This window comes from Bubalus bubalis, chromosome 3, assembly GCF_019923935.1.
Source record: "Bubalus bubalis isolate 160015118507 breed Murrah chromosome 3, NDDB_SH_1, whole genome shotgun sequence".
In the NCBI taxonomy this organism is placed as follows: Eukaryota; Metazoa; Chordata; class Mammalia; order Artiodactyla; family Bovidae; genus Bubalus; species Bubalus bubalis.
The window spans coordinates 131,132,403-131,159,175 of NC_059159.1; the positions used below are offsets into that span (position 1 = coordinate 131,132,403).

General features: G+C 56.1%; 3 protein-coding genes across 7 annotated transcripts; all 3 read right to left on the reverse strand.

Moving 5' to 3' along the window:
• Nucleotides 1-30: 30 nt before the first annotated feature.
• Nucleotides 31-135, reverse strand: HRURF (HR upstream open reading frame). The gene has a single exon (XM_044940106.1). The coding sequence runs from the start codon at nucleotides 133-135 to the stop codon at nucleotides 31-33; it is 105 nt and encodes a 34-aa protein (XP_044796041.1).
• A 6,924-nt stretch (nucleotides 136-7,059) lies between these two features.
• Nucleotides 7,060-11,097, reverse strand: REEP4 (receptor accessory protein 4). Of its 4 annotated transcripts, none has more exons than XM_044940105.2 (8): nucleotides 10,570-11,096; nucleotides 9,679-9,751; nucleotides 9,224-9,300; nucleotides 9,013-9,133; nucleotides 8,482-8,595; nucleotides 7,946-8,110; nucleotides 7,639-7,793; nucleotides 7,060-7,544 (listed from the first exon to the last, which is right to left on the reverse strand). In XM_044940105.2, exons 1-7 carry the CDS (start codon nucleotides 10,599-10,601, stop codon nucleotides 7,665-7,667), a joined length of 711 nt encoding a protein of 236 aa, XP_044796040.2. In that variant the 5' UTR covers nucleotides 10,602-11,096; the 3' UTR covers nucleotides 7,060-7,544; nucleotides 7,639-7,664. The 4 variants fall into 4 exon arrangements, with proteins under 4 accessions (XP_044796040.2, XP_006047985.2, XP_025137643.2 ...); XM_006047923.4 differs by having other exon boundaries at nucleotides 7,946-8,081; nucleotides 10,570-11,094; XM_025281858.3 differs by lacking the exon at nucleotides 7,639-7,793 and having other exon boundaries at nucleotides 7,946-8,081; nucleotides 10,570-11,097.
• Nucleotides 11,098-15,468: 4,371 nt separating this feature from the next.
• LGI3 (leucine rich repeat LGI family member 3) lies at nucleotides 15,469-23,951 on the reverse strand. 2 transcript variants are annotated; one of them, XM_006047920.4, is made up of 8 exons: nucleotides 22,929-23,573; nucleotides 21,998-22,069; nucleotides 21,138-21,209; nucleotides 20,749-20,820; nucleotides 20,573-20,644; nucleotides 19,378-19,547; nucleotides 19,081-19,245; nucleotides 15,469-18,169 (listed from the first exon to the last, which is right to left on the reverse strand). In XM_006047920.4, the coding sequence occupies exons 1-8, from the start codon at nucleotides 23,132-23,134 to the stop codon at nucleotides 17,352-17,354; spliced, it is 1,647 nt and encodes a 548-aa protein (XP_006047982.1). In that variant the 5' UTR covers nucleotides 23,135-23,573; the 3' UTR covers nucleotides 15,469-17,351. The 2 variants fall into 2 exon arrangements, with proteins under 2 accessions (XP_006047982.1, XP_006047983.1); XM_006047921.4 differs by lacking the exon at nucleotides 21,138-21,209 and having other exon boundaries at nucleotides 22,929-23,951.
• Between the last annotated feature and the right edge of the window lie 2,822 nt (nucleotides 23,952-26,773).

A 26,773-nucleotide genomic window follows, 5' to 3' on the forward strand; every position in this document is an offset into this window, starting at 1 on the left:
CTCTCTTTCCCCCGGGGCGGCGGGGGCGCTCTAGGGCCGCAGGTTGGAGGGGTCGGACTCCGGGATCTGCAGGATGCGGCACACGGCGCGAATCGGCCGCACCAGCTTCTGGGCCGAGGCCGTGGGTTGCGCCATGGGACGCCGAGACTCCGTGCTGCGCCGCGGGGAGGACCGGGCCGGGGCTAGGGAGCGGGTGCCCCCGGAGGGAGAGAGGGAGCCGGGCCGGGGGGAACACGCGCCCCGGGTCGCAGATGGCGGAGCTGGGGGGAAAGGCCGGGGGGCCGGGGGGAGGGGGTCGTGCCTGGAAGGGGGGCCGATCCCGCGACCCAGGAGAGAGGCACCAGCGAGGGCGCAGCGCGCAGCGGCGCGGCTAATGGAGGGAGAGCCCAGCGGAGAGGGCAGCAGGACCTCTGATCGCCATCGCCAGACGCGCAACTGAGAGTGGGGAAGCTGCTCCGCCGGTTTCCTCCTCCAGCACCCTGCGGGAAACAGGAGCCCGTGATTCGGCGGCCCCGCCTGGGCCTGCCCCCTCCCGGGCCCCGGGGGCTTCCGCCAACGCCCCGGCGATGCCACCGGCTGCGCACGGGGAGAATGAGCCCTTTGTTCCCCCCTCCCCCCGCGGCACCCGGGCGCCTGCCGAGAGAGGCTCCCCCGGGGCAGCGTGCCAGCTTCCCAGCCGCCCCACCCTCCCGTGGGCCCGGCCTCGGAGCCTGGCAGGCGGGCAGTACCCCCACTATAGGTGCCAAGCCCGGGAACTGGAGCAAAGGGCGGGAGGGGCCGGACCAGGCCACCGATGGGGCGGGGTGCCCCCAGGGGTGCCAGGGCAGGGCTGCTGGGAGGGGTCAGTGCCAGAGCTGGCAGGGGCAGTCGAGTTCTCACGGGTCAGTGATGGGCGCTCTGACCCACGCCAGTCACCCCGTGCCTGCTGGACCACTGGCTCCTGGTCGTCTCCAGCTCTGGCACACGGGCACACTCGCTGGCCCCACTCTGCCTAGCCTGGTCCTCATCTGGCCAAGCTGCTGTCCACCGTTCCAGACCCAAGCCCCCTTCCAAGGCAGTGTCCTGCACTAGCCGTGCTAGAAGGGTCTAGACTCTATTCTGTTCTTGGTTTAAGGGTCCCGGTTTCACCAATTACCCAAAGAAGAAGTGGGACCAGATGCCCTCCCACCCTGTGTTCTGGGGGTCTGCCCCTGGCCTGGGATCCCAGTGTCTCCAGGCCCAGCACTGGAGAGGAGCCCATGGGAGTGGCTCCTGGGAGGGAGCAGAGAGAAGGAGAGGAAATGGGAACGCAAGGCACCCTCCACCCGAGGAAGCATCCCAGCTCCTCTGCGGGGGTGGTTCCAGAGCACAGACACAAACAGACAGATTCAAACACACACAGACAGATTCAGACACACACAGAAACCCACACGCCCAACGGGTGCTTCCCTTCCCCTGGGGCACCCACCACCCACCCCGCACAACTCCCCTGCCTCCTTGTGGAAGCCATCCTTGCCCTGCCTTTACCCAGCCTGGGACATGGGCAGTGCCACCCCACCCACCCCCGTTCCATCGAAGGGATGAGTTCACAGATGTGGCCAGCCTTGTCCCGGGTCACCGCACCATTCCTGAAGAAGGGCGCCATGAAAGACCTGAAGGGAGCCTTCCTTGAGAGGCCAGAGGGGAGGCAGGGATCCTTGGACCAGCTGAGAAGAGGAGGGGTCCTGAGGAGAGGAGGCTTGAAGGGGTCAGCACCGGCACGACTTAGGTCATGTTGGCATAGATTCTCCGGACTTTTGCCTCCCCCCAGAGGCTGGCTTTGTAGCAGGGCAGGCTGGTAGGGGTTGTTTACATGACTGAGTTGTTAACACTCCCTTCCTCTCCTGGCTCCCCTGAGGGGTGGCCTGGACCTGAGTGTGCCTGGGGAACTGATCATGGAGGGTCTAACCCAGATTGCAGTCCCGAGGCCCCCGAGCCCCATCCTCCCGTTCCTAGGCTGGTTCCGGGATGCGGATGGGGGCCGGGGTGTGCCCGCAGTCCCCCATTTGTGTCCTCTGGCAGCCGAAGCTTGTGGAAGAGTCCAGGGGGAGATTCCTGCGGCTCGAGGCCTAGAAGAGGCTGGGCAGGCCAGGGTGGGAGTCTGGGCTGTCCGGGGCCCCAAGGGCCGGTCACTATCATGCCCCAAGGGGATGGGGACTGTCCCAGGGGAGTGGAACAGACACCCATCCCACCCCATTTGCCAGTCTCTCAGGTCACTGGACTAGACCAGGACTCTCAGGAAAGGCTCCTAAAAATGCCCAGGGGGTTTTGGGGGGGTAGTGGGACGGGGTAGTGGGGTGGGGAGAAGGAGCCCCTTTCCACCCTCACCAATTTTCCATCCTGCTCCATAGCCCATGCCACAGGCCCAGAGCCCTTGTAGCCGGCTGTTCTGAGCCTGAGGACAGAGCAGGTCTGAGGAGACACACAAAGACACAAACACAGAGGGAAAGCCACGCAACGTGGGGACACAACGCCGGCTCTGGCTCCGTGGACAAAGGCGAGCTGACCAACACCCTCCCCCCCACGCGCAGGCCGCTCCTGCCCCGCGCCGACCCCTGGAGAGCACTTACACACACACACACACACACACACACACTGAGACACACGTTCCCGTTGACACGCGCAGCAGCACTCACAAGCCAGCTGACCTCACGCTGTCCCCAGAGCCCCTTACCTGGGCAAGCACAAGTGCCCCTCGGGCGGAGCAGCCCCCTGCCCAGGGGAGGGCAGCAGGCGGGGGCGGGGGAAGGAGCCCCGGAGAGTCAGGCCAAGCTGCCACTAATCCGGGCGGGGAGAGGGGGGGCACCCACGTCAGAGCGGGGACTGCCGGGTGGAGGGCATCTCAGGACATCCCCTCCCACACACGCGGCCGTCTGGGCACCTAGCCCTGCTTCCCCAGCCCCTCCATCCTTCAGACAGCTGAGGCCGGCCTCCCCCCCAACCCCCCACCCTTGTGGCAACGCCTGGGGCGGGGGCAGGGGGGAGGGGGAATACCGGGGAGATTTCTCCCAGGACGCTGGGGGAGGGGCGGAGGAAGGGAAGTGTGGAGATGCTTTGGGAGCCAGGAGGAAGCTCTGCGGCTGATGCCCCCTCCCCTCTGACCCACCCACCCACCCACATCTCTACCTATTTCCTCTTCTACCTCCCCAGTGCCCCTCCCCCGCAACCTTCCTTCCCCTGCAGTCTAGCCACCCCATAGAGAAAGCCACCTCATGCTGCCCCAGACTCACTCAGGACCTTCTGCCTAGCAACCCAGCTCTGGTCCCCCACCCCGGGGATTTCCCCAGCAGGGCATCATCCTCTTGCCCAGGCTTCTGCCCCTACCCAGCTACGGGGCATCCCTGATACTGGGCGGTGGGGGGGGATGGGGACAAGGGATGAGTGCCTGAGAGTTGTCTCCTCAACCCTCTCAAGGGTGGGGCCGTGTCAGCCAGGACTCCCCAACTCAGCCTGGGCCCGGGCTGTGTTGAAACAAGAGGCTAACCACGCTGCTGCCGCCCAGAGTAGCACTGAAAAATGCAACAGTGAGGCCAGGGCACCTGGAGGCCAGAGGTGGGGAAGGGGGACCAGGATCCAGAGGGGCCAAAGAGGCAGGGAGAGAAAGGAGCTGCTGGAAAGGTCCAAGGGACTATGGGGGCGGGAGGGGGGGTGCTGTAGGGAGGAGGGAGTAGGAAGACCTGAGAATGAAGGACCACCTGCACTCGGGAACTTGGAAGCATTGGGGGGCATCCCTCAGAAGCAGGCAAGGTGGATGGGGAGGCCGGAGTGAGCTCAAACCAAACAGAGCTGGTACCTGGGCCAAGCAGAGGTGTGTGCTTCCAAGGGGACTGGCCTAGGCTCTTTATCTCTGTACCGATGCCCGCAGCAGCAGAACCTGGCCCATCTGTGCTCCAGGCCAGTTGGAACTCTGGCCAGCTCTGATTCTGCCTGGGGAGGCAGTGGGCACGCTGGTGGGTAATGGGGATGGGGGTGTGGGCAGGCCAGGGCACAGCCCAACCTTCCCCTAGGGGCCAGGCCAGAGAGGTGGCAGGTTGGGACAGGAACCCCATGCAGAGGGAGAGGGTGCCAGGCAGGTGTCTCCGTGATTCTCAGAGGGAAGCCCAGTCTGCATCCAGTGCTGCAGTATCAGTATCCCATGTGCTGGTCCAGAACTTGGATTTCTCCTTGCCCCTTCCCCTCTGGCCCCAGGAGGTCTTGGAACCCATACAACTGCAGCAGACATTCACCAAACATGTATTACAGAGACTCGGGCATTTTCAAGGCTCTGTGATGGGCACCCAGGAGATTCATGATACAAAAATGAACATACAAGGTCATCCCCGGCGTCGAGGAGCTTCTGCTCCCTTGATGTGTGTTCTTTTACCAGCAAACATTTGCTGAAGACTCATAGGTGTCAGGCCCTATGCTGGGTGCTGTGGGTGAAGACTGGGGTCAGGCATGTTAACAGACTATTAAGGTGTTTCTGGTCCCGGGCTGGGAAAGTCAGGGGAATGTCACAGAGGGGGCGATGCTGAGCTCAGAAATGAGAGAACAAGTACTTCACCATGAACCACGATATGTCACCTGCTCTAACCACCATTTGCTCCGGGACAGGATACAAAAGTAAGATGTAGATCTGTTCATTATGAAGCCACAGTGCAGTGTGGGAGGTGGTCTGGATGAGCAATCAACCCCAAGAGGGCATGGGGAAGACTCACGGAGGGCTTCCTGGAGGAAGTGATTTTTGAGTAAAGTTCAAAGGGTACATAGGAATAGGACAGAGCACAGGGGGCTGGGGGGAGCGTGTAGAGGGGGACAGGAAAAGAGCCTGGAGTCATGAGTCCAGATTGATAAGGTGCTATTGGCATCTAGTTGGGCAGGAAGCAGAGCGGGCGATGAGCATGCAAGCACAGCCCAGAACAGGGTGAACTGGCCAGAGATCAGGAGCTTCACAAGGGGCTAGAGTCAAGGAAGGCTTTTAGGTGACATCTGATCATGAAGAAACGCTGTGACAGCCTGGAAGGAAGACCATAGGAAGCACAGGAGATTCATACAGCAGAGCAAAGGCCCAGAGGCTGATGCTGGCATGAAAGAGATGCTTCCAGAGACAGAAATAGATAGAAGCAGTGGGGGCAGCCAGGCTAATGGGAAGGCTGGGGCTAAGGTGGCCATCAGGGACCATCTCTAATTCAGCCCCGGGGCCCTAGTGACTCTGCCACTCACTGTAAGGTACCATCCGAGGAACGAGGGCAGGTGAAGCCCCACAGCTCCCAGGAAAGCTCCCTTACTGGCACACACTGTCAGCCTTCTGCAGCTGCTCCCTGCTTTTGAGTTTTTATTTCATTTTGACAATTTATCACATGCTCCTCTGTTTTGTTCTTTCGGTACAGGGCTGTGGATCCTGCCATTCCACCCCTACCAAAGCAACCTCTGGGCAGACTTGCCTCAGGAGACAGTGCTCTGACCCAGGGGCAGCACAATCATGGAAAATTGCTTTATTTTTCCAAGTCTCATCTTTCCATCTGTAAAATGGCTATAACTCCCACCTGACAGTCTTGTCAGGAAGATTTGAGGAAATCACCTCTTTAAAATGTACAAGGTCCAGGACACAATGTTTCATCTCTGCTAGTTTCCTTCTCCTTTTCTCCCTGGCAAGAAACTTTCTCATTTACTCTAGTTCTGCACAGTGGTTAAGAATCCTGACTCTGGAGTCAGACTACCTGGTTTTCAAGCCCAATTCTGCCACTTACTAGCTGTGTGACCTCAGGCAAATAACTTGCCCTCTCGGTCCCTGTTTTCCCTTTTGTGAAATGAAGATTATAATAATAGTAAGTGCTTTGTAAAGGTTGTTGTGAGGAATAAATTAATACACGTTGGGGGCTCAGAGCAGCCCCTGCTGGGGCAGCCATAGTCTAGATGCTAGCTATCAGTAGACTTTGCACCCCAAGTTTCTTGACACATGCCTGGTACCTGGCAGATGCTCAATAAAGATTTTTTGAATGAATAAATGAAGAGATAAGGCAACCCCATGATGCAAGGGAACACCAAGATAGGAAATCACTGAACACCAATCTGTGAGGAGCTAAGCCACCCAGCAGATTAAGTACCTCTCCCGAATAAACCCGGATAATCCCCACACCAAGAGTTAATCCACATGCCTCAGGTCACTCTGGGTGACTACCCCATATCCCCTCTTCCCACCTGACACTCTCCCCCATCTCTCAACTTAATCAAAGGTGGGTAAGGACAGCAGGCATATGGGTGGGAGAGGGGAGAAGCCCTAGAATACTACAATAAGACCAGGGCAGGAGAGGGCAGGGCTGGGCACTGGCTGCCCCAGGGATTAAAGGATGAAGTGGGGCCAGCAGACAGCCTGGGTCTCAGAAGAGATTCGAGGATGGGGCAGGCTGCGGACCAGTGACCGCAAGCAGCAGGGAGGGCCTTTGGAGGCAGGGCCAAGGTTCTTGTATCATCCCTCCAGCCAGCCAGCAGCCAGGCCCCTGCAGGGGCAAGGCTCTGCTCAGCCTCCAAGCCCCGCCCTCCTTGACCTGGAAGCTGAGGGCAAACCAGATTCTGGCAGCTGCTGCCCTCTCGTGGCCACTCCATAGAGGTGCAATGCTCCAACCGTCAACCTGAAGGTTTGCAGACCCAGACACCCCTGGAGGTGCCCAGAGGCCTGGCAGGCCCTTGGAGGAAATCGGCCTCCCCAGGCCTAATCTGCGCATAGCTCAAGCTAATCCCCTGTGAGATTATCGTGCTACCTGAGGTCCCTCCACACCTTCACTCCCACTGGTTACTACTTCCCGTGAAGGCCTGCTTCCATCTCCTCCTGACTGCTTTGTTAGACTGTCCCCTTCCAGGGCTGTCCCCCAACTCTCCTATCTCTGAGGTCTCCAGGAGCTTTCCGTGACAGTATTTTCCACACTACAACTATCTGTCAATGGCCATCTGGCCCTGTGGTCTCAGGCCTTTCAGCACTGGTCCTAGGCCCTGACTGGCCTGTGGCGGGCTGTTTAATAATGTGTGCTGTGAGGACAAGGACTACAAACCAGAAGAGATGGAGCACTTTTATGAATTTATTTATCAAAACTTCCACAAACCCAGCCTCATTCACCAACACAAACCGTACAATCAGCAACCCCTCCAACCCCCCCAACACACAAGCCTTGGAAAAGGCTGTCAAGTACTTTAAAGGACAGGAAGGAAGGAACACAGCTGGGTGACCTTTGGGTTTCATTTTCCAGGGGTCTGGGGAGGGCTCTGATCCCACATCTGGGAAGGTAGAGGAGCGAGGAAGGTAATAAATAGAACCGTAAGCCCAGTCTGCTTTGGTACATCGTGGGTGCGGCCTTGCACGCGGCCACGAACCGTCAGCAAGAGCCAGGAGGGCCAGGAGGGCTGCTGGTACAGCCAGAGGTCCCTAGGAAGGGCCCCAGCGCCCCGCAGGGCAGGAGGTAAGACCCGGCCTGGCTCCGCAGACCCTAGCTGTCCATGTCTGAGGGTGCGGTCTTTTTCCTTGTCCGAACCTTCAGGGAGCGTGAGGTGCCCTGTTGGGGGAGAGAAGGCAGGCACATTGTGAATAGTCGGGGCTGCGCGGCAGTAAGGACAGCCCCCCTCCCTCGTGCCTGCCTCACCACCAACCTCCCGGGCCAGAGGCTTCCTCTTGATCACACGCAGGCTCTGGCTGCGGCCCAGCGGCTTCTCTCGGGGCCGGGCTGGTGGCTGGGGGACCACTTCGGTGTCGGACCAACACTCATTATCGGTGTCACTTTCTCGCAGGCCCCCTGCCCGGTACCCTGTGTGGAGGAGAAGGAGCCGGGAGGCAAAGCTAGGCATTGACACAGTCTGAGGGCTGGGGGCAGGCTGAGCCAGGCTTTCCTCCGGGCCCAGGGGAGGAAGCCATTCCTCTCTCTGGGGGGCACAGTTTCAGGTCCCTCTGCCCACTCACCGATAGGTGGCCTGCGGCAGGGTACCTGGTCCTCCAGGTAGAGGGGATCCTGGTAGGTGGGGGCGGGGCCATCGGGGATGGTGCGCAGGTCCTGCATGGAGAAGCTCCGCAGCCTCCCGGCCAGTGCACCCTGACTCTGCAAGGGAGCAGGAGCCGCTGCACCACCTGATGGAGGGGGCAGGGCTTCGGGCAGAAGGGGCCTCAGGCAGAGGAGTTGCCCAGGGAAATCAAGGCTGACCTGCAAGCAATCCCTGGGGCACAGGCCCAAAGTCAATATGGCAACCCTTCAAGTCCTGTGCCAGGGTGCCAACAGCAAGGTAGGGCACAGAGACAAGGAGCAGCGGCTACAGTCAATGTAGAGTAAGAAAGTCTGAACTTCAGCTCCATGCTCTCGCCAACACCCCAACCTGTCACCTCTCACCTGGCTCCCTGGCATGGACAGCTGCTATCCCTTGGCTCCCTGACTGAGAGCTGGACCCGCCCAAAGGGCCCTGGGGGTGGGGGTAGAGCTGTTGGAAGGCTGGGGCCCAGGGCACCTTGGTAGCAGCCTGCACAGCAGCAGAGGCGGCAATGTTGAGGCCCCGCTTCCCAAAGCTGAGCACCGTCTCGTAGCTGCGCTCCTTGGCTTGCACAATGTAGGTGTCAATTTCCTGCAGATGATATGTTGGGGAGGAAAGCTCAGGCAGACCGCCTGGGTCACTCCTGTATGGACCCAGAGAAACCACTGGGAGTCACGCCTCCTGGTCCACCCCATCCACAGAGCAAAGGGCTCCCCACCCACTCACCCATTCCTCCACCTCAATGATCCGCCATGCTCCAGGCTCCCCACACCATCCCCAAACCAGCCTCCAGCTGGTGTTTTACACCCTCCAAAGATCATTCACCTGTGCACCCATTTGATTAGTCCAGAAGAGGAAGAAGGCAAGGCTCTGTCAAGGTCCCACAGTTCAACAGCAGCAGAACTGGGATTAGAGCTCAGATGTCCCCCAGTGTCTCAAGCCCCAAATCCAGGGCTCCTCCCCTCGCACCCACCCCTACGCTGCCCACCCTGCCTCCCCCTGGGGTACCTTCTCATGGCGAGACAAGGATGGGTGGACAAACTTTCGGTAAAGCATGCTGGCCCCCCTGGTGTAGGGCGAAAGCAGCCACAGCACAAACGCCATCTTGATCTCGTAGTAGAAAGGGAACCTGTGAGAGCAGAGGAGCAAGGTCCACCAGGGAGCCAGGCCAGGGACAGCCAGCCCCTCCCCGCAGCCCACAGAACCCCGGTGCCCGTACCAGGAAATAAAGATGTCCGTGAAGGTCTCCACCGCCATGAAGAGTGCAAAGACAATCCAGTACATCATCCATCGGACCTGGATAGGGTGGGGTGGGGGGAGAGGTCAGAAGCCAGAAGCTGAACTGGCAATACCAACTCCCCTGTCCTGGGCTGACCCAGTCCATAGATTCCAGAAAGCCCTTCCCACTGCATTCCCCTGGCACTTGGCTGGCCTTACAGAATTGCCTCTGAGAAACTGCCACTCATTCCTGTACCCACCCTCAATCAGCTTCACCCACAAGATCTTACAAAGAACCCCAACAGCCCACCCTCCATCCACGCCCATGCTGCTTCAGGATATACCACCAGATTATACCCCTGAAAAAGAGGAGCCCAGCCTGGACCCCACACACCTCACCAAATCCTACCACACCCCCCACCTGAGCTGAGCCCTCCTGCCCAACCCCACACTCACATATTCACGAATGTTCTTGGTCTTCACAGCCTTGTAGGAAGCATAAGCTGGGTACAGCATCCCAAACACCAGCCTGAAGAGCAGCCCCCAAAACAGAGGAGAAGTGTGAGGGGCACCATTCCCCACCCCTCTGCCAGGTGGCCGCCTCCCCCCCACCCAGGTTTAAGGCAGCAGTACCTGCCCTGTTCTTCCCGCTTGGCTTGCACAACCTGTGCCTGAGTCAGTGCCCTGGAGGCCACCTCCCTACCCTGCTGTTTACAAACACCCCAAGCCTGCTCAGGCCTGCAAAAGTGGCCCATGGGTGCATGATGCAGGGAGAGCACAAGGTGGGTGGGAAGCAGGCTTCGGAGCTGTGAGAACACCAGGCTGATTCCTCCCTTGGACGTGCCATCAGGCTCAGGGCCATCAGATCCGGCAGTGCCAGGTGGCAGACAGAAATATTTCAGCCAGGTGCTGGAGTACCGAAAGGTGACAAGTAGGACTGAGTGGAGAGGCTGAGGCCAGGGTGGTGAGTCACGTGAATGACTACTCAGTTGGGAAGCGCCCACAACGTGCCACATCTTGTGTCTGCCAAGGGGCTGCTGGCCGGCCTGTGGTCCTCTCTCTCCCACGCACCTACCTGCAATGCCTGTCTGACTGCAAGGGGTTTCGCCTGGCCGTCAGGCAAGTAGGCTTGAGGGTGGGGGTACCAGCACGCGCTCCCCACCCCCCCGCCCCCCGCATGCCTTGTGCAGGTCCACAAATCCGTTAACCCTTGCAGTGAATGTTGGAAGGAGGGGAAAGGTGTAAGGGAGCTCAGAAAGCCCCCTTTCCACCTGACATTCCCAGTTTCCGCCCCAGGGGCAGGTTGAAACCCAGGGACAGAGGGAGTATTAGAACGACCATACTCACACCACCAGGCGACAGATCATCCACGACACCATTCTGCAGCCTTGGGAAGGAAGGGAGATCCCTCCAGGAAGACGCCCAGAGGGACGCTCACGCCACGGTGGAGGTGTAGGAACCACAGGGGCGCTAGGCTTGCCCCTTTGTGGAGGCGGAGCCCGCCGCTCACTAACTCCGCGGTGCGGAAAGCCTGAGGAAAGGGGAGATGAGCGGGCCGGGGCAGGCAGGACCGACTCGGGAGCCGGTACCCGCCAGCGCGCTCTTCCGCCCCGCCGCGCCGCTCTGACAGTTACAGCTCTGACCCGCACTTCCTGCTCCGGAGAACGAAGCTTTCGGCCCTTGCCAAGGGCGCTGCGGGTCCCGGGCCAGGGGTGGCTGGTTGCAGCCTGCGCTCGTGCGGGTCCCCGGGACCTCAGTGCGCCGGGCCACCGGCACCGGCTTCGGGGCGGAGTTTGCAACTCACTTGAAAGTTGCACGGAACTGGGCGCTGCCCAACCCCAGGTCTCCGGCGCGGGGCGCAGGCGCAGAGAGGCTCCGGAGGGGGCGGGGCGAGGTCAGGGAGGCGAGAGGCCTGCCCCTTAAAGTGGCGATGCTCAGCCGTCTCACGGCTGGGGCCCATAGGTTGGCTGCTAAGTCACTTCAGTCGTGTCCGACTCTGTGCGACCCCATAGACGGCAGCCCACCAGGCTCCCCCGTCCTTGGGATTCTCCAGGCAAGAACACTGGAGTGGGTTGCCATTTCCTTCTCCAATGCATGAAAGTGAGAAGTGAAAGTGAAGTCGCTCAGTCGTGTCCGACTCTTAGCGACCCCATGGACTGCAGCCCACCAGGCTCCTCCATCCATGGGATTTTCCAGGCAAGAGTACTGGAGTGGGGTGCCATTGCCTTCTCCACTATAGGTTGGAGTAGCCGTCGAAATGGGAAATGTGGAGGTGGGAAGCGGAAACAAAAAGGTGGGGCCGGGGGAGGAAGAAACGAAGGAAATTCGGAGACTTGACTTTTCGGGGTTCCTTATTGGCTCCCCTCTTTTTCCTCGTTTTCCCGCCCTCTGTAAGATGGGAATGGGAGTGAGATGGGTGGAGGTCCCGGGTTAGAGGCTCCATGGAGAACTAAAGGAGGTTTGGCTGAGAGCCAGCAAATCTGGCTCTTACAAGCACTAGATCAGGAGATGAGTAAGTGCTTCAAAGATGCTGAGGTGACCTAGATGGAAAGCGGAGAGGACTCGGAGGAGAGGGAATCTGAGGGATTCATCACCTCCATCCCAACTCATCCTGGAGGGTGGGCTGCAGGAGCTGACTTCTCCCACGTCCCTGGGCAGGCAGATTTGAGAGATTCTGGGTGAAGTCCTCAGTCCATCTTCCCCCAAAGTTTGAAATGCCACCTATTTTTGTGAGTCAAGAGCACAGATATCCCTGAGAGCTTTAGTATTAAGAATCGCCACTTTGTAGTGCATTTTTGAGCTCAAGGCTTGAACTTTACAAGACCCCTTTTTACCATTTAGGAAGTAGGCTCAATGGTGGAAAGTAACTTGCTCAAGGGCACCTGATGGTGTTTGCTGGTGGACTATAAAGGAATGTTTGGCTCAGCCTTCTTTTGAGGGCAGCTCTAAGAAGGGACAGGTAATGGGAAAGCTCCTCTAGGAGGAAGTTATGTATCTGGAAGAAGGTGGGAGGCTAAAAGAGAAAATTTGCAACATTGTAACATATATATTAGTACATATGTCACTTGACTGAGTGATTGATATATATATATATATATATATATATATATATATATATATATATATATATATATATATGAAAGTGGTAGTCACTCAGTCATGTCCCCTTCTTTGTGACCCCATGGACTGTAGCCACCAGGCTCCTCTGTCTGTGGAATTCTCCAGGAAAGAATACTGGAGTGGGTAGCCATTCTCTTCTCCAGGGGATCTTCCTTATCAAGGGATTGAACCCAGGTCTCCCTCATTGCCAGCAGATTCTTTACCATCTGAGCCACCAGGGAAGCCATATATCTATTTCAATAAAAATTATTTTTGAAAAAACAAAAAGCAATCTTTGCTGCTTCTACAGCGTTGCAGGTGGGGTTACATTCTTGGTACCTCTTCTACTAGGTGCCCCATTCCTCCTCCTGGACATGGGGGGCACGTCACCCACCCCCGACCCAGTATGGCCTCTTCACTGCCTCACAGAGCTAAAGTGAGGGTGACAGCGGAAGCTGCCCAGAGCTGTGGGGGCAGGAAGCTTGGGCAGTTACTACTTTTTATTACAGCCATAGTCAACCCTCACCATCTATCAGAAGGACGGAGTAGCTAATGATGGAGGCCAGGGAAAGGAGGCTTCTTGGGAATAAATAAACACTCAGTGATTATACAGTCATAATTATAATCATCAGTTTTATTGGTACTGTTGAGTGGGAAAGCTTGCAGTGAAACTGGCCCACAGGAGAAACTCCCCCCAAGGCCCTGATGCCTCCTTCTCTCCGCCCCCACCTGCTCACACTGTTTGGAGCTCCCACCTAGACTGGAGGAACAAGAACCATCCAGGGCTAAGGTGCTGGCAAGAAGGTCCTGACCACCATGCAACATTGTAACAAAGGTGAAAAATATCCTTGTCTTCTTGGGGTAGAAGGATGTGATTGATCCTCTGGACAGCCAGGAGGAGCAGGTTGCGGAAGTGCACAAAAGGGAAAGGACATCGATTCTTCTGGAAATAAAGTTGCCTGGGCTGACTATGTGCATGTGAACCTCCAGCAGTCTTCAGTACTTGCTGCAGATCTGCCTCTCCTCCCCTACCCTAGATGCCTTCCAGAGTCACCTGACCTCAGCATCACAGGCCTCGCTTTACCCCCATTCACTGGAGAGGAGCTCCCCTGTGCCCACTCTAAGCCAACCCAACTGGGACCATCTCTCAAAGGGAGACTCTTGGTCCCCATGACTGTGCTTGGAAAATGTAAGAGACAATATGCCAGAGGTCTGTGGCTGAAAGCAGAGCTCAGCAGGGAGGGGTGTGAGGCTGACAGCTGAGGGGGGTTACCCTCCTGGGCTTTGGCAGAGTGAGTGGACTCTGCCTCTCATGCCCTTTGGTCCTGAGCTGTTGACACAGTCACCTGGTTACACTGGGTTGCTAAGCAGCTCTCTGGACATACAGATGACCTGCCCTTGGCAGGTGACCATGCAGGCATACGGTGGGTTCCAGCCCTGCCTTGTGCAAAAAGCTGGTCATTCAGGAGGGGGAGTGTCTCTCATCCCCAGGAGGTGCCCTGGTGTGGGGTGGGGAGCGACAGTCAGAGTGATGTTTATCTTTCTGCTACTGCTGCTGCTGCTAAGTCGCTTCAGTCGTGTCCGACTCTGTGCGACCCCATAGACGGCAGCCCACCAGGCTCCCCCGTCCCTGGGATTCTCCAGGCAAGAACACTGGAGTGGGTTGCCATTTCCTTCTCCAATGCATGAAAGTGAAAAAATAAAGTGAAGTCGCTCGGTCGTGTCCGACTCCTAGCGACCCTATGGACTGCAGCCCACCAGGCCCCTCCATCCATGGGATTTTCCAGGTGACAGTACTAGAGTGGGGTGCCATTCCCTTCTCCAGTTTATCTTTCTACTGGATGACAAAATGCCAACATGTCTAGAAGACTCAACCCACTTTCCCTGGCAACCTCTCCCCTGCACAGGTTGAGACCCCATTTGAAAAAGTAGGACAGGCATTCCCAGGACAGTGTGGCTGGGGGACGCGAGAGGTCCCTGCTAAGCCAAGAGCACATGAATGCGGTTTCAGAAGGTGGAAACCCAGACATATCACCTATGAGGTTCCCTGTTGTGAGAAGTGGGCATCTGAGGCTAACGGTAAGATGTAGGGTACAGGGGCTCTGTGAAGATAGAGAAGGACAGGGAAGCCTGGCGTGCTGCAGTCCACAGGGTCACAAAGAGTCGGGCATGACCTAGTGACTAAACAACAACAGGGGCTCTGAGACTGAAGATGGCTAGAATCCTAATCCATAGAAAGCAGGTCTCCTCAAAGATCAGCCTTCTCCCTGCCATTAAACAGTCTTCTGTGAGACACTTGGGTATCTCAGAGTCCTACAACCAAAAAAGTCTTAGCTTTGTGCCAGACACACGATTCTAAGGGTCATACATACATTGTTGTTCAGTAGCTCAGTTGTGTCCGACTCTTTGCGACCCCATAGACTGCAGCATGCCAGGCTTCTCTGTCCTTCACCATCTCCCAGAGTTTGCTCAAACTCATATCCATTGAGTCACTGATGCAATCCAACCATCTCATCCTCTGCCGCCCTCTTCTCCATTTGCCTTTGATCTTTCCCAGCATCAGGGTCTTTTCCAATGAGTTGGCTCTTCACATCAGGTGGCCAAAGTATTGGAGCTTCAGCTTCAACATCAGCCCTTTCAATGAATATTCAGGGTTGATTTCCTTTAGGATTGACTGGTTTGATCTCCTTGCTGCCCAAGGGACTCTCAAGAGTCTTCTCCAGCACCACAATTCAAAAGCATCAATTCTTTGTTGCTTAACTTTCTTTATGGTCCAACTCTCACATCGGTACAAGACTACTGGAAAAACCATCGTTTTGACTATATGGACCTTTGTCAGCAAAGTGATACCTCTGCTTTTTAATACGCTGTCTAGGTTGGTCATAGCTTTCCTTCCAAGGAACAAGCATCTTTTAATTTCATGGCTGCAGTCACCATCCACAGTGATTTTGGAGCCCAAGAAAATAAAATCTGTCACTGTTTCCATACATACATCAACATATTACAAATCTAATGCATTCAAATCTCACACTAACCCTGTCAGGTAGGTAGCATGGTTAGCCACATTTTTTAGATGAGGAAACTGAGATTCAGATAGGTGAAGGAACATGCTTGAGACCTCCCAGCTAGTAAGTGGCACAATTAGGATCGGGCAAAGTAGGTTTTATTATCTACTTTACAGAAAGAGACGCTCAGCTGGGGGAAATCAGTCCACTTGCTTGAAATCTCACACCAGGTCCGAGGGTGGCAGCCATGATGCATGTTTGTCCGGCAGAGGGGGATGGAGAGCTTCTCACAACAGCTCACAACACTGAGCTGGTCCTTAGCCCTGTTGGTTGGACTTGACCTGACCGAGGGACAGACAATGGGCCCCAAGACTGTGATCTCCAGGAAGGAACACTTGGTCGTGAGTCAGCCCCAGGTGATCAAGATTAGTCACACTGGCCCAGCAGCTGAGTGTCATCAGCGTGAACTCCTGACCCCAGCACCAGCTGACCTTGGGATGCTTACTCCTTCCTTAGAGGGAGGGGAGCAGGGAGGAAGGGGGTCTGACATCTGATGCTGGCCCCCTCTAAGCATCAGGGACAGAAAACACAGCTTTGTTCTTAAGGAAATAGGAGCTGCAGATCATCGCCACTGATACCTGAGAGCCGTCAGTGGGGTGGGATTTTTATTTGAAACAAGTGAATCAGATCATTGCCCCCAAGTGCCTCTGGGAATCTTGCTACCTGGGAGCCCTCACACCATCTGGGCACAGGGAAGAGCCTCCCCACCCTGTGCCTCCCCCACCAGTTCTGCATGTCAGAGCCTTCTATTTCCAGTGTACAGCAGAGGGCAGCAGAAGCTTGGCTGTCAGGGGCCGCTTCCTCTGGACCCTCCTTCCCTCTCTCCCCACTCTGAGACTCAGCTTGCACTGAAAGGCAGTGCTCTTGGGGTGTGTCTCTGTGGTTCAGAGGGGTGCCAGGGCCCCCAGGGTGCTCTCCACTCCTGGCACCTGCCCAGATACCTCAGGTGCTTGGCCAGCCCTTGGACACACCCAAAGGAGCCCACACAGCACAGGGTCCATGTCCCAAAGGTAGAGCTGAACCCAGAGGGTGGTCAGAGGCAGGAGCAGCTACAGGAAAGAAAAGCAGAAGGCCTTTACCTGGGTGGTCTCCTGTCCCCCAGTGAACCAGATTCAGGGTGAGAGAAGGAAACTCCAGTGGGAACAGAGACAGCGCTGGGAAGAAGTCAGGGTCAGCTGTTGTTGTTATTGCTTCAGGCGGAGGGGTTTTGCCCCCTAGGAAGTCCGGCTGGTACCCAGAGGCCGGTACCACCATTCCCATCATTATCAGCCATGGGGTGGGCACACCAGGGGGTGAGTGGAGGGGGACCAGTACTATGTGCCCCTCCAGGAAGAGAGGCAAGGTCACGGAGGAGACCCCCTTCAGGCAGCACTGAAGCGGTACATGTGCACACAGAGATGGGCGTGTAGACAGATGTGTGTGCATGTCACTGAAGGAGTGTGTCCAAGTCCACATGTGCCTGCGGAGGGCGCGTGGCGTGGGAGAGTGTGCCCGGCAGCAGGAAGGATGTGGCCACGGGCTGCAATGCGGAGCATGAACAGCTAAACAGACACCTGGAGCACCAAGAGGAAAGACCGGAGGGTCCGAAGGATAAGCGGAAGAGCAGGAGGAGCAGTTCAGTCCCCCTCCCTCCGTCCCAGGACCCCTCCCCAGGCCAGAGCACGTGGAAGGCAGCAGAGCAAGGGCAGCTGCGGGCGGGGTCAACAGGCGTCCATACATGGGAGGGCACTGGGCGCAGGATTGCCAGGTGCGCATACAAGTCTTCATGCTGATTCCAGTGAAGATGAAGGGGCATCCCTGGGCTACAGTTCATGGTGCGGCCCATGCTCACTGGGGTGTGTACACGTGAGAGCACGTGTCGTGGATGGGCTATGTGTGTGTTCCCACAAGCGCATATGTGGCTCACCTGGAGGCTCCCACCCAGCCTCCTGCGTTGCCCGAGGAACCCCGAGGCCCCACAGCCCCCTAGGCACTGAGGTCCACCACCACATGTCGGTACACCAGCGTCTGTCCCTTGAAGCTGGGCGCCAGGAGCAGCTGGGCATCCCCAGCTGGCATGTAGCAGAAAGCCCGGGGGGCCTGCACTGCCAGCTCTTGGAACCGCACAAACTTCTGCCGTCCCTCATCCCACTGGTAGATCTGCGTGAAGGAGAAGTCGCTGCCTAGTGCCAGGTAGCGGCGGCCGCCCACCAGGAAGGGTTGCAGGGCCAGCGAGCCCCGGGAGGGCAGGGCCTGCACCTCGGAGAAGCGGGCACCCTCCCAGCGCAGGATCTTGGAGTCACCGATGTAACGGCTGAGGCACAAGTAGCTATCGCGGCCTGCACGGAAGTGTTTCACTGCCTGGGCATCAGGCACCTGGGTCACCTCACCCTGAGCCACAAACTGCTTCTGGGTGCGACTCCACTGATAGATGACAGGAGCCTGCGAACTGCTGGACACGATCAGACGTGGCTTTCCCTCACCATCCACGAATTCCAGGTCGGTGTCACGGTGCCAGGGGTGCAGGGCCTGGTGGGAGTAGAAGCCGTTCTGGTGCCAGCGGTAGAGGCTGGTGGCACCCGCCTTGGAGCTGTCGGCCACAGCGAAGTACCAGTCGCCGTCGATGCGGAAGGCCTCAAGGTCGTTGGGCTTGCGCACACGCTGAGGGTCAATGTCCTGCAGCTTGGTGAAGCGTGTGGTGTTGGGGTCCCAGTGGTAAATGTAAGAGCCCCCAAACAGCTGGGCCACCACCACATACAGCTGGCTGTCCACCACCATTGGCTTGCAGTGCACCGCAGAGGGGGCTGCGGGTGGAGGGGAGTGGTGTTAGGGGCCCCCCACGCCACACCCTCAGAAAAGAGGGTTGGGCCCCTCCAAATAAGGCTCTCTGCTACAGCATTCTCTCCCTGCTGAATGTCCATCGTGTGCTCAATGCTTTCTAATTGTCTCCCAGCTAAGAATCCATCTCACCATCACCCTCCCTTTGCCTTTGACCCCAGAGTTCCAATATAAGCTTACACTGAGCACAAAATAGGTGTTGATAGATATTGACCAACTGAATAACCATCACGTCAGTTTATTGTGTACAAAGGCTCAGTGGTAAAGAATCACCTGCCAATGCAGGAGACACAGGTTCTATCTTTAATCCAGGAAGATCCCACAGGCTTCGGAGCAACTAACCTAGTGCACCACAGCTATTAAGCCTGTGCTCTAGAGCCTGGGAGCCGCAACTACTGAGCCTACCCGTGCTGAGCCCATCTGTGCCACACTTGCTGAAGTCTGCATGCTCTAGAGCCTGTGCTCCACAGTAAGAGAAGCCGCTGCATTGAGAAGCCCATGCAGCAACGAAGACCCAGCACAGCCAAAATTAAAATAAATAAATAAGTAAATATATATATATATATATGATTCAGCTTAGGCATCCCCTCTACCAGGAAACCTTCCCTGATTGCCCAGGGTAGGCCTCTCCTTTGGCCCCCAGAGCATTGTGGTCATATCTTTCTCCTAGCACCTATGTATTATGTGGATGTTATCTGTGTATGTATCAACCATCCCTCCCACCCCCCCACCCCGCCCCCGCCAAAAACTAGAAAAGTTCCTCTTGTGGACAGAGACCATGTCTCATCTATCCTTCTACCTGTAGGAACTCAAGGAAGAGGAACAACAGAGCCCACCCCACCCTCAGGGCTACCACAGCCAGGCCAGGCCTAGATACCTGGGATTCTATCATAGTCTCGAAGCTGCCTTTCAACATAGTCCCACTTGAGGATGGTGCAAGCGCTGGCTCCTGGCTGGGCCAGAGCCAGATAGAGATCGCTGGAGTAGAGGAAGGGCTCGGCTGACACCGCTGGGAAGGACAGCGTCTGGTACAACACGAAATCTGCAGGGATGAGGGGTTAGGGGTTAGGGTTAGGTTAGGGAGAAGGGTTAGGGCTACTTGACTGGCAAGGCAGGGCACAGGGAGCATCCCAGGGGAGACCCAGCCTGATGGCCAAGGTGGGGCATCTCCTACCTGTGGTGATGCAGTCGAACTCACGCAGCGGTAGATCCTGCACCTTGTGCTCTTGGAAACGGGGTGGGCTGGCGCAGTAGATGGGCGCCACCGTGGTGTTGGTGTGTGCCAGCCACTCCACCAGCCACTTCACCTTGCAGTCACAATTGAGCGAGTTGCCCCGCAGGTCCCTGGATCATGAGGGTGATGGAGGAGGCACAGAGAGGGGCAGGCTCTCAGCTGCTCTGCCCACCCAGGCCCTCTAGGTTTTCAGTAGATGTTGGCAAGGCTGCTGCTGGTTGCTCATGTGGCATCTTTGTGCCGGTCAGAGAAAGGTCCCCCACGGGGTGGGCTCAGCCCCGTAGACATGTGCTTGACCAGGAGAGTACAGGCTGAGTTTCAGCCCCTACTTGCCTCCTTGGCCAGGTACCGTTTCCTGTGTAAGACTTCCACATCTATCTGTTTCATCCCCGTTCCTCCAAACCTTCCTCAGTCTGGGGCTTTTGTTTTCTTGTAGAAATACTGATCAATGACTGTGGCTATGCTACTGAACTTTAACACAGATTCAAATCAAACATATGTTCTAAAAGCACATATTCAAAAAGTACATCGTAGGAAGGAGGCTTAAGACGGAGAAGACATACGTATACTGATTGGTTTCCCAGGGGGCACTAGTGGTAAAGAACCCGTCTGCCTATGCAGAAGAGGTAAGAGATGAGGGTTTGATCCCTGGGTGGGGAAGATACACTGGAGGAGGGCATGGCAACCCACTCCAGCATTCTTGCTCGGAGAATCCTATGGACAGAGGAGCATGGCGGGCTACAATTCATAGGGTGGCAAAGAGTCAGACACGACTGAAGCAACTTGGCATGCACAGAGCTGATTCACGTTGTACAGCAGAAACCAACACAACGTTTCAAAGAAATTATCCTCCATTTAAAAATAGATTAAAAAATAAAATACTTCCCAAATTGGAAAAAATATACACATAATGTCTTGCATGCATTTTAAGAGGGTCCACAAATGTCTTGAAGAACCTCAACTTGAAAGGCTACCAATCTCTGTATAAATCAACCTAGCCTTCTCCCCCGCCCAAACCTAAACCCTCCCAGCCTGTCAAGACCTTATGGTCTTCCAATTCTGGCTCCCACACTGCTCCCTCCAGGGCCACGCCCCTCTGTGCCATTGTCAACAAAAGGTAGCACTCAGGCCTTACAAGTCACTCAGGATGTCCAGGGGCCGAAAGATGTCTCTAGGCAGTGTCTGCAGGTTATTGTTGGCCAGTGAGCTGAAAGAGAGACCTCTGGGTCACCTACCTGAAGGTCATGCCCAAGACCAAAGGCCACAGGAGACAGGGGGCTTTGGGCCAGTGTATGAGTGTGATGTACTCACAGGTGTGTCAAAGACTTGAGTCCTCGGAAGGTAAACTTGGATAATGCCCAGATGTCATTGTTCTCAATGAAGCTGGAGAAAACAAGAACTTATTTCAGCTGCCATTCAGCATCCCAGACCACTTCCCCCAACCCCAGCTGCTTCCCTATGGCCCTTCTAGATTCCAGCCCATGACCCTAAGGCAGGCTTTCATTCTGAATCTGGACATGAAGCCTGTGGTGACAGGCATTCAGGTGGGATGGTTTACGCAGAGGGATGGATGAAACGACCTTCTGCTCGGGCCCTGCAGTCAGAGGATTCAAGGGCTCTCTTCCCACCTCACCCCCAGCCCTCCTCTCTCCATCTCTGTTCTCAGCCCTCCTCCCAATTCCCCTTTCCTTCCCACGCACAGGTACTGCAGGTGTGACAGTCCTGTGAAGGCATTGTCTCCAATCAGTGTAAACTTGTTGGAATTGAGTAACCTGCAGAGACAAAGGCGGGTTAGCGTTTCCAAGGGCACGCCTGCTGTGCCAGCTCCCAGCCAGTTGCCTCACCCCCAAGCCATGCCTCCCACCCTGGGGACCCTAGCGGAGAGTCCCGGAGCAGCCTGGGTGGCAAGTCCAGGCGGGAATCTGCTCTGGTCCCAGAAGCTCCCAGGGCCCCCATTTGCTCCTAGGGCGTATCTCTCCTGTCAAGTTGGGTCCTTCCCCACAGCTCTGCCTCCCACCCTCACCCAGCTCACTCCAGTTCCTCTCAGACCGATGGCAACTTTGAGGATAACCACGTTTATCTTTTCTTGTGACTGGGGCTTCAAGCATAAATAGCTCCCTTTGGAATTCCAGACCCTCCTGTCTTCCCTCCCTTTCAGATCCAGGCTCTCTCTTCAAACCCTGATCCTTGGGGTCACTTGTCTCTAAGGTGACCTCTCTCACCTGCACTGTCCACCCTCTGGCTCCAGCCCAAACTATCGCACCCAGTTCTTTGGGGTCTCCAGAGGACACAAGTCCATTCCTAACTGGGCCTCAAATATCCTCGTTCTTTGCTTTTGCATGCAACCTGGACCTTCCTTCCCCAAACTGCTGCTCTCTGCGCCCCTCTGGACTCTGCACTGCTTCACTGTTTGTGGCTTTCCCATTGGAGCGAGAGTAAGGGACACCTGCACCTTGACCTCCACAGGCAACTTAGGATCACTCTCCTCTCCCCTCCCCCTAGTCTGAGATCCTTCCCTTCCCCTGCCCGACCCTGCCCTTCAGCGAGGCCCTGTCCATACAGGAACTGCAGCAGTGGCAGGTGGGAAAACGCTCCATCCTGGATCTCCGAGAAGGCAGCATTCACCAGCGTCCTGCAGGGGACATCTGAGGGTCAGTAACCAAGGGGAGAATACAGGACTGTGCTGGGATGGCATTAAGTGGACAGGGCAATGTCTTCTGTATACACTCGCCTTGGAAAGTCCCCATGTCACCTGGCTCCACCCCCCCCTCCCAACCTGAGGCTATCTTTCCCTTCTCACAAGCTCATTATCATCCTCCACTACTGACTCCCTGAGCACCAAGGACTTCGGCCAAAAGAAGGTTCCTTTACCCATACCTGCTTCATCATCCAAACACCGACAGTGTGCTGGGTGCTGTTGAGGGATGGAGCACTGGGATGGGGCGGTGGATTAGCATCTTGCCCTCAGGGACCAACCACACAGCCTATCTAGTCCCTGAGGCTGCTTGCTGCAAGTGATAGGCTGGCTGGCCCCGTGCAGAGTGCTGGCGAGACCAGTGGCAGGCGTCCACCAGTGCCAGGGCACGGTAGGGGTGTATCTCCCTTCCATCCTTCCCCCTGCTGCCACCTTCCCCCTCCAAGAGGCCTTCTGTCCTTGGTATGACATCACAGGCAGGGGCCCCCATACTCATGTAAACAACCCCCTCCCTCCAAGTCCAGTGCCCGCACACAGTAGGTCTCATTAATGCTGATGGTGGTGATGATTCATTCTTGGCCATAAACACTCGCTTTTCCAGCCATGGCTGCTTTCCCCAGCATGACTGCAGAACTCCCAGCCAGGCTGCTGCCTCGAATCTCCAGTTCCTGAGGACCCCTGGAGCCCTCCTGGTCCTCACTCTCTGTAGAGAGGGAGCAGGGGTTCTCCCCAGAGCAGGGTTTTTGCCTTCTTTCCAGCTCCCCCACCCAACCGCACCCCAGTCCAGAGCACTCACAGAGAGATGACCTCGGAGGGCAGGTTCCTGGGCACTGCCTTAGAGTCCACGCAGAAGGCAGTGTCCCTAGTGCAGGAGCAACTCGGGGGACAGGGGGGCGTCTTGGGGGGTCTCTTGGCGCCGACTTGCAGCATTAGGCAGAGGCCCAGGGTAGACAGCGCCAGGAGCCGGAGCCCTGAGACCCGCCTGGCCTGCAGCCCCGCCATGCTGCCTGCGAGCTCACGGCCCCCGCCCCACCGCTCCCGGCCACCCCGCGCGGGCGCTCCCGGGCAGCCGCTGTGACAGCTAGGGTCCCCCTGGCTGTCCTCTGCAGAGCTACTCCTCCGGCCCTCGGGCGCCGGCGGCCGTCCCCGCCCCTGCTCGCTCCCGCGAGCCGAGCACTCGGAGAGATGCAGAGATGCGCGGATCCGGGGGCCGAGCCAAGGGCTGACAGGTTGGGAGGACGCGGACTGCGGCGGGCGGCGGGGGCGCGCAGGGCGGAGCGGGGGAGTCCCCGGTGTGGGGAGGGGAGTAGCCACAGAAAGGAGTGGTTGCGCCCCGGTCGGCCGCTGCGCGCCCTGCAGGCGGTCTCCGGGGCCATCTGCTCACCCGCCTGGCACCCAAAGCGGCTGGGCGCGAGGATGTGTGTGTGTGTGCGTGCGCGCGCGCGCAAGATCTCCTTGTGCAACCTTCACGCGTGCACACTCGTCTCTGCACGGACATATATTTCCCCGGGGCAGGCATTGCTACGCTTTGGATCTTTGTGCCTCTGTGCTTCTATCTTGGCCCTCAGCGGCCTGTGAGCAGAGTTCGTGGCATGCCATGTGTCATAAGTGACGTGCATGTATCTGTTCACATCTTCGAAGGCTAGTCAACAGAATGTGCCTTTGTGTCTGTGCGAACCTAAAGGGGAAATATCACTGGAGTTGGAATGGGAATGTGTGGAAATCCAGAACATTCCTCATGAGGCACAGTCTGTGGTCGAGGGTACTGGGAACAGCCTTGGGCATTTCCAGTCCAGCCCTTGGTTTAACAAAGGAGGAAACTAAAGCCCCAGTGCAGAGGAAAGCAGCCAACCTTGTTATCACATCTACTAGCTGCTGTGTACTCTGTGTACTTAATCGCCTCAACCTTTTGAGGTCTTTGTTATTAATCACCTTTTGCAGATAAGGAAAGTGAGACCTGTAGTACCCAAATAAGAAAGGGACAGAGCAGGGGTTTAAAACACACTCTGCCTGACTCCCTGGGCTCCCTGGTAGCTCAGCTGGTAAAGAATCCACCTGCAAGGCAAGAGACTCTGGTTTGATACCTGGGCTGGGAAAATCCCCTGGAGAAGCGATAGACTCCAGTATTCTTGTCTGGAGAATCCCAAGGACAGAGGTGCCTGGCAAGCTACAGTCCATGGGGTCACAGTCAGACACGATGAGTGACAGAGAACACATGACCTGACTCCAGAGCCAACAACCATTCTACACACAGGATTTTCAAAGTCTGGTCCAGGGAGCCCAGGGGTCTGAGGACCTTCCAGGGAGTCTTTAAGGTCAAAACAATTTTCCTAATCATGTTAAGGCATTATTTGCCCTTTTCATTTTCACGCTCTTACAGAAGTACCCTGGAATTTTCCAGAGGTTACAAGACATATCTTCTATGAAATTAAAGAAATTTGCAAAAATGTAAAACAATGACGCCCTGCTCCGTAATTTTTTGTTTTGTAAAGTAATTTCATTACATAATTTATGTTACGTGTGCTACAAAACATTGGTATTCAGTCACTAAGTCGTGTCTGACTCTTTGCAGCCCCATGAAGTGCAGCACGCCAGACTTCCCTGTTCTTCACTATCTGCCTGAGTTTACTCAAACTCATGTCCATTGAGTCAATAATGCTATCCAACCATCTCATCCTCTGTCGTCCCCTTCTCCTCCTGCCCCCAAATTTCCCCAGCATCCCAGGTCTTTTCCAATGAGTCAGCTCTTTGCAACAGGTGGCCAAAGTATTGGAGATTCAACTTTAGCATCAGTCCTTCCAATGAATATGCAGGGTTATTTTAACTAAATTAATTCAGTTTTTAAAATTTCTTAGTAAATATCAATATGGTAAGTATCGATAGCTGTAAGACACATAAACAAAAGCACTTTAGGGTTTTCACTACTTTTTAAGTGTTAAAGGTTCCTGAAACCAAGAAGTTTGAGAACTGCTGCTCTCTACTATGTTATTTCCCAGGGGTGTGTATGTGGGAGGAGGGTGATTGTCCGAGAGCTCACAGGTACAGTCAGGTGGATGGGCTCCCAGTTCAGTGCTCTTTCCATCAGTCCAGAAAGCCAAGATCACTGGATAGAAGATGCTTCCCCAGCTGTCCCTAGCCTCTGCCAGACAGGGATTCTCTGGTGTGAGCGTAAGTCCATGTTCTCCCAGCCAGGGATGCCCCTGCCCTTGGATGCTCACTTGCTACTGCCCGTCCAGCTGCCCGTGCTGCCCTCCCCATGCCAGTTTGTGGGAAGACAAGCAGTGGCGGGGGGGGAGGGTGGCCTGGGCAGCTGGACAACCATCCCCACCCGTCCCTGGCACGGCTGTGCCCAGAACACAAAGGGCAGAGTGAATCTTGTCCCTCCCCTGAAGCTGAGGGGCCAGAAGGAGGAAAAGAGAAGGCACACACAGGAGAGGCTACCATGGGCTTCTCCATCACCCATAGTTCTCAGAGAGCTTTAACTCAGATACAGACAGAATGGGGGAGTCTGGGTCCTATTCTTAGCCAGTGGGAAGAGGTGCCCTGGGGGGTGAAGTCCATGATGATAATCATGATGATTGAACTTGCACATCGTGATGTCATTGGATCTTTACAACAACTTGGAGAGAGGAGCAAGATAGGCTGTATTAGTCCCCTTTCACAGATGAACACGTGGGTGCATGCGAAGTTACTTCAGTCGTGTCCGACTCTTTGCGACCCCATGGACTGTAGCCCGCCGGGCTCCTCTGTCCATGGGATTCTCCAGGCAAGAATACTGGAATGGATTACCATGCCCTCCTCCAGAGGATCTTCGTGACCCAGGGATCGGACCTGCATCTCTTATGTCTCTGGCATTGGCAGGTGGGTTGTTTACCACCTGGGAAGCCCACAGATGAATACACTAAAGCCAAGAAAGGCAGAATGACTTATCCATGGTCCCAGAGCTGAGCTGATCAGTGAAGCACTGCGTCTTCTACATACTGAGGGAATAAACTACTGAGCCCTCATTAGGAGCCCTGTCATGTTTGGTGACAGTCTTATTATCACTGAGTAGAGTTACAGGTTGGCTGCATGCATGTGCCTGGCCCTGTGTGAAGCCTCAGGAAGGCATGGTCTCAGGGCTGGTCCCAAGGGCTGGCAGCCTGGTTGGGAAGAAGGGCAACACAAAACACCCACAGAGCTGAAGGGGACAGCAGTGCATGCTAAGTGGCAGGTGAACGTGCAGGAGGGAAGGGGCGCTGTGGGTTAGGGTGGGAGCACAGAGGGGGTGCCAACTGGCTCTTGCCTGATCTTTTAGGATGGGTGGTATTCAGCAAGGTGAAGAGGCATTGAAGGTATGCTTTCCAGCAAGGAGAAATGGCCTAAATAAAGGCCAAAAAGTGAAAAGCCTATAGCGGAGGGCTGGGATAGTGTGGGGGCAGGTGAGGTGACAACCCTGCATGCTCAGCTGAAGGTCCCTTGCCCCTTTCTGGAAGGAAGAAAAGAATCCCAAGACCTTCCATGTCAGTGCCAGCATGTGAATTTCCCTTATTAAACTTGAGAACACCCTTCCTTCCCCAACTTCCAAAAAGGCAAAAATGAATTAATAAAGAAAGGGATAAAAACAAAGTTGTAAGAACCACAGCCTAAGGGCAGCCGGCA

Coding starts and splice junctions, on each gene's coding strand:
- REEP4 (XM_025281858.3), bottom strand. CDS start 10,601: ATGGTGTCGTGGATGATCTGTCGCCTGGTGGT. Junction 9,301..9,678: donor CCAAGAACATTCGTGAATAT/GTGAGTGTGGGG, acceptor CACCCTATCCAG/GTCCGATGGATGATGTACTG. Junction 7,545..7,945: donor CTGCCGCAGGCCACCTATCG/GTGAGTGGGCAG, acceptor CTCCCCCAACAG/GGCACCTCACGCTCCCTGAA.
- HRURF (XM_044940106.1), bottom strand. CDS start 135: ATGGCGCAACCCACGGCCTCGGCCCAGAAGCTGGTGCGGCCGATTCGC.
- LGI3 (XM_006047920.4), bottom strand. CDS start 23,134: ATGGCGGGGCTGCAGGCCAGGCGGGTCTCAGGGCTCCGGCTCCTGGCG. Junction 21,210..21,997: donor CTGCCACTGCTGCAGTTCCT/GTATGGACAGGG, acceptor TTGTCTCTGCAG/GTTACTCAATTCCAACAAGT. Junction 20,645..20,748: donor CTCAAGTCTTTGACACACCT/GTGAGTACATCA, acceptor TCTCTCTTTCAG/CTCACTGGCCAACAATAACC.